Source organism: Phytophthora cinnamomi (genome assembly GCF_018691715.1).
Source record: "Phytophthora cinnamomi strain GKB4 chromosome Unknown Contig0, whole genome shotgun sequence".
Taxonomy (NCBI): Eukaryota; Oomycota; class Peronosporomycetes; order Peronosporales; family Peronosporaceae; genus Phytophthora; species Phytophthora cinnamomi.
In genome coordinates, this window is record NW_027150933.1 from 518,252 (window position 1) to 524,251 (window position 6,000).

At 49.6% G+C, this 6,000-nt stretch overlaps 1 protein-coding gene across 1 annotated transcript; it reads right to left on the bottom strand.

The window, feature by feature from the left end:
* Positions 1 to 2,699: 2,699 nt before the first annotated feature.
* IUM83_01806 (uncharacterized protein) lies at positions 2,700 to 3,986 on the bottom strand (the record flags this gene model as incomplete). Its single annotated transcript, XM_067925686.1, has 3 exons — positions 2,700 to 2,723; positions 2,794 to 3,357; positions 3,486 to 3,986. The coding sequence occupies 3 exons, from the start codon at positions 3,984 to 3,986 to the stop codon at positions 2,700 to 2,702; spliced, it is 1,089 nt and encodes a 362-aa protein (XP_067800767.1).
* Between the last annotated feature and the right edge of the window lie 2,014 nt (positions 3,987 to 6,000).

A 6,000-nucleotide genomic window follows, 5' to 3' on the forward strand; every position in this document is an offset into this window, starting at 1 on the left:
GACAGCACACTGGAGCAGCAGGTTAGCGCCGTTTGAAGGCGGAAGCTTCCCCACAGCACGCGCTCCGATTGGCGCCCGCCCCTGGGACCGTTTACAATAACTATTGCAGTTGGTCTCGTCGTAGTACACAATAAAGGCTCCTTCGCGCTCGTGTTTTAGAAACGCTTCTCCAAACACTCTGCGCTTCTCAATGTTCTCTGCGTTATGGCAAGTTTCTGGCTCGACTCTAACCTGCGTACAGTAGAGCATAATACATGTACATGTATAAACACAGATTAGTACGGGGCAACCCATTTAGCATCAATCGATGAAGTACTTACCTGTTTTACGGTGTAAAGCTTGTTGCATAGCTTCTTGCTTATAAGCGACGTGCTGACGAGGACGCCAAAGTCAAGGTACAGCATATCACGCATTTGCGAGAGCGTATACTGACAGTTCTCTTCGAGGTAGTCTACCAGCGCTCTCTCCATCGCTGGCGTGCTCTTGGTGGTGGACGCAAGCGCCCCGCCTCTCTTCTTCAGCTCTGGTGTCCCACGCTCGGCAATGTTACGCGCAGTAGTGGGAGAAGTACCATTGTGGTGCGCTACTAGCATCCAGTCTCCGCCGTCTCGGTGAGTATCAAGGACGTGCGCGCGAGCGGCAAGCGTGTGCTTCGGCTCCTTCGGCATGCTGCCGTTCGAGTACTCACCACCAATTTGCCCTGTACTAAATCCACATTGGCGTAAATCCAAATTTCAGTATTTTTTTTCAATATAGCGGTTAGTTCAGTTACTTCACACGATGTTGCTTTACACTACCGCGAACTTCGACGGGCACTGGCGTAGTTTAGCCTGAAACCGCTCAATGGTGCCATCAGCATTATACTTAACTGCTAATACCCACTAGTATGGTAACTGCTTCTGACCAGGGGGCAGCCGAGTTAACTTCCATGTTCCATTATCGAGTAGTGACGGGTACTCCAAATCCAATGCCTTTCTCCATTGTGACCTGGGTTCTCGGGTTAGTGCCTCCCGGAGACTTTTGGGAACTGAGATCCTATTTTCAATTGTATCTACTGCAATTGCCTTATCGATATGAGTTTGAAAGCACTTGTAGTCCGAGTGCAGCTCAGGAATGATCCGTGTGCCCTCCTGTTGGGTTGGGCCTTGCGCGTTTATGGCTTTGATCCGGATGGATCTGCGCTTAACTCGCACAGGTACTGACGACTGTCTCTTCTTTCGTTTAGCTCCCACTGCTCCTGATGACTACTTCGGTTGTTCAATCACAGGGACTTCCACATTGGTCACCTCTTTATTGGATAATGTATCCAGTGCTTCGATTTCCTTTAGCCCCTCCTTGCTGAGCTGATCCGGTTTTATTCCGAATGACCGAGTAATTATGTTCGAGCCGTTTTCTGTATCGGATGCTACCGACCTGGACACCGGGAACTTGCTGTTATAAGCACCAAACAGCCGGTATCCTTTTGTATCCTCAGATATTCCTAGGAATCTGCACTTGATTGCCCGATCGGATAGCTATTTATCCTTTCGTACAACCGCTGGTACATATGCGAAACCCACGCATCCCCATACCTGGAATGTCTTCGGGTCTGGACCCACTCCTTTAACGAATTCATAGGGATTTTTGTTCTTTATACGGCTCATTGGCGTGCAGTTCTGCACATACGTAATGTATTTCAGTGCTTCCGGCCACAATTTATCCGGGATTTCTGCGTCACGTAGCGCACACCATTCTTTACTCATCTTAGTCTGATGGTCTCGCTCAGTCGCTCCATTTTCCTCTGGGCTGTATACATTCGAGGTCTGAAATGTTATTCCTTTATCAGTGCAGAATGCTGTCACAGCTGCGTTCACGAACTCCTTCCCTCTGTCGGATCTTATACGACGAATCGCGAACTTTCCCTCTCTTTCCAGCCGTAACAGCTGCTCTTTGACCTTTAACTGCACCTCTGTTTTCTTGCGGAGGACGAATGTCCATCGCCACGACGTTTGGTCGTCAATGGTACTGAGAAAATATCTGATCGATCCAATGACTCCGTATACTCCTAACGTCCTCGTGGGACCATTTGTATCCATATGTATGGTGCTGATATGTTTCTCGTCCCTAGATGCCATCATATTTCTGTAACTTATTCTGCGCATTCCATTCCGGTGCATATATGGCAGACGAACGACACTTTCGTCAGTGCGGCTTTACTGAAACGCGGCAGTACTGGTATCAGATTTCCGCTCATTACCTCTATTAGTTTGTCTCTGCTGAGGTGTCCCAATTTTACATGCCACTCTCTAAAAGCAGCCTTTATCGGTCTGTACGCTGGCTCCTTTAATGGTGCAATCGGTTTTGCCTTTACCGCAGAGCAATTTATTTGCCTCCATCTCAGCGTGCGCCTGCACATAGTAGACCCCGTTTACTGTAATGGCTACAAATGCCATCTTATGCTTCCAAAGTACAAACTTGCACTTCCCGTCTATACTTTGCACTATTTGATAGCCTGTTTGTTTTAGCCAATATTCACTATGTTTGCCTTTGCTTCAGGCACCAAAGCCATATTATTGAACTTAAAAGGACGAATTCTGTCCAGACTACTCAAATTAAGCTGTATGGAGCCAACATGTGTAGTGCTAACTTTAGTTCCTTCTCCAAATGTAAACCTAAACGCTTGGCTCGGCCGTTTGCTCAAAACAGTGTTGCATCCGCGGTTAGTCCATAACAGCAGCCTGAATCTAACACCCAATCATAACCGGTGATGTTGGTTACATTTCGCTCTAACACGTCAGGGTAAAAATATCTTACCGCCTCTTCAATGGCTTTCGCCGCCACTTCGATGTTGCCGGAAGCCTCCGAGACCTTTCCAGCAAGTGCCGGAACGACCGATGACTCAACGTCTTCCACGTCGTCGTCGCCACTCATCGAAGTATTCGAAACGACCGGTGAATGAGGTGTCAGCGGTGACACAGCCATGAGCGCATCAACATCCGCCTTGGCTTGCTCCGGCGTCAGCGTGTCGCTGCGTCGTGTCTCTTGCACATCGCTTGTAACTTGAGCGACCGCAACCTTCTTGGCCCTCTTGATTTGCCGAATCATCACAGCATCGACCGGAATTTCGACGCGCGCCGCCTTGGCCTTTATCTTGGCGGCCGCCTTTGACCCCTTCACATAAGCGACCGGCACCGGCTTCTGCAGCATGGGGCTCCTGAAGATGTTGATGCGATACACTGTCAAGCTTCTGTCCTTTTTCACCGCGGGGCAGTCACGTTTCATGTGCGCGAGACCGTCCCGGTTGTAGCCCCCATCGCAATAGAAGCACTCATCCTTGCGCTTCCGCTCAACACCACGCGCCTTGCGCTTGCCCAGATGCTGGGACGCCCTCACATGATTTTCGGGCACAACCACCGCTTACATCGCCTCAATTTCGCCGCGGCTCTTGTTCGTGAAGATATTGCGCAGCAATGCTTCAACCTTATCCAGCCGTTGGTGTAATCCACCTGGTTTCCCCAGTACTGACTTGGGAGTAAAGCCAGAACATTGATAGCCATGTACTGGTTCGGAATCATCGCCACGCCGTCCAGTGCCTCGCGCAAATGACGGTTGATCCGATTACGCGCCTCTTTGACACACAGGACGATATCGCCCACTGACGCAAAAACTATTGCCAGAGCCTCATCAAACCGCGCAATCATTGCGGCCATCGCATGTGCATTCGACTGACCGGACACAGTCTCGAGTCGCTTCCATGCAACAGGCAGACTTTCGTCGTTGAACAAGACGCGCAGCGACTCCATGTACGACCTGGGCAGCGTCTGGTTGAGCAGCGACCTAATGTAGGTGTCTTGCTCGTTGAGATTTGCCAGCTGCCACTTGTACGGCCTCTGCGCTTCCGCATCGTCCGTGTGCATCGGACGGGAAATCTCGCAGCTTGTCCGCAGCATATCCTCGTAGGCGAACGCTGGTTCTACCAGGCCGTTGACTAGCGCTTCACGTCGCATAGTCCCACTCTTCTGGCGAAGGTGCCCAACGATCAGGTCCTTCTACACCCCGAACGGCTTGGTGTCGCTCGCAAAGATGAGGCGGTTGAACGGATTACCGCTAGCGCTGTTGCTTATGATCACTTGTACTCTTAACTTGACATGTTAAAGTGAAAGAACGCTTTTGTGTTGTTTGTCAATTGTCTTTATTAGCCACTTTACCGCTATCCTAATGCTATCTTACAGACATGCTCAGTCCGAAGCAAAAGCGGAAGCGAGGACGGTGTCCTCACTTCCGATCCGCTGCTTCCGTTCTTCATCGCACGTATCCTGTCTCTGTATCAAAGAGAGGAGGCAGTCTCCCTAACCCTAGTGGTTCCATACCAGCCATTAGCGTAGTACCGTAAACTACATCGACACTTGCCTTCGTATACTTAAACTAAATATACCTAATCTTATTATGTCTGGTCCAATGCTCGTGTATCTATCCCGGGAAGCCCAGTCGGTAACCGTACCGCACCTGGCATTCCGCGGGGCTGGCGCAGCGCCGGCACCTGGCCGTCGAGCCCCAGGCTCAACATACTGTATCGTACTTGGCTTGCACCACTAACCACCATTGCTGAGAGTAGTGATTGAAGAGATCGTCAATCCACAAGCCAGAATGGTATGCGTATTGTGAGTGCGTCTTCGCAAAGCGGATACTTGGGGTGAAGCGTTCCAAGACTCCATACGCCGCACGCGTTATCTGGGTGACAGCATAAATGAGCAAGTGCTGTAGTACAGAGTTGTGCTGCTCGTTGAAAGTTCTGGAGTACTAAACGCCTCGCTGGATGGGTCGATTTCCGCTGGGATTGCGGCCGAAAGAGATTTCCACCGTAGTCCATCATATGTGACCAAACAAGGTCTATCATATTCCTTACATTGACTCAGATATCGCAGCCACCAGCAATCATAGGTTTCAATATACCATTTTCCAAAAAGCTGTCTTCACTTAGTGCTCGTGGGTCAATGTGTTGCAGCTGCCAATTCATGGTCCATGTTCGGTATGTAGTATTCTGGTCTGGGGTCCACCAATTGCAAATCGCGCTGACTTCCTTTGAAATACTATCTAGTAGTTACCCTGCTTTTACACAGTTCCTCCTACCAACTCCGCAGCGGTGGGATCGTGTATCCAACGGGTGATTAGGACAGACCCAACAGCGAGGGGGCATCGACTGTCAATAAGATATTTTCGGGCGTTCGTATGGAATATATGGCATATAGCCCTCCAATAGAACCGCTTTTTCGAGTCGTTCCCGCTCAGTAATTTAGTTGTACCCGTGGCCTCTGACATAATGGTTTGGCGATGTAGATCTTTCTGACTGATAAGGTCGACTCATGCTAGTTATCGTTCGCCTAGTATCATATTGACTATAGCCGATCGTGTTTTGCCCAAGATCGGACGTGCATCGTTATCAGGAAGGGTTACAGTATCCCACTCACGAAGACTGATTTATATGTGCGGCGTGCTTTATGAATGATTCGCTGTTCCTTCCTCGTCCGCTATTGCCAATGCGACTCGGCGGACTTGTAGACTAGAATCGCTAGTAGGTAATGCTTATTGATGAGATGTTATTCGTACAGCCTGAAACATTCTACCATCGCGCATCAGTTTGACCATTGTCCTCCTCATTGCACACGATGAGGGTTCGTCAAATTTGTGTGCTAAGAGTGCGATCTGACGGGCCGTCTCCTGAAAAATGTAAATCGCAGCATTATTATCGCAAACCTGTATGCCACAATCGTTTGATAGGTGAAGTCCCGTGATGGCAATATGACATGCACATCTTGTTGATGTTATATCCGCCCAGTGGCACTTGATATTCCCTATAATGCTGGCATTATCACGGATAACCGCCCACGCGCCACTAGCTCGTGTGGAACCGGCTTCTACACGCTTCCGTCTACCGACGCTGTCGGTGTCAGTCTCGTTCGCCGTTTTAGCTCCGTCCGTTGTGTCCACCTATTTCGACTAGGAGGTGGCTGTGTTTTGGAG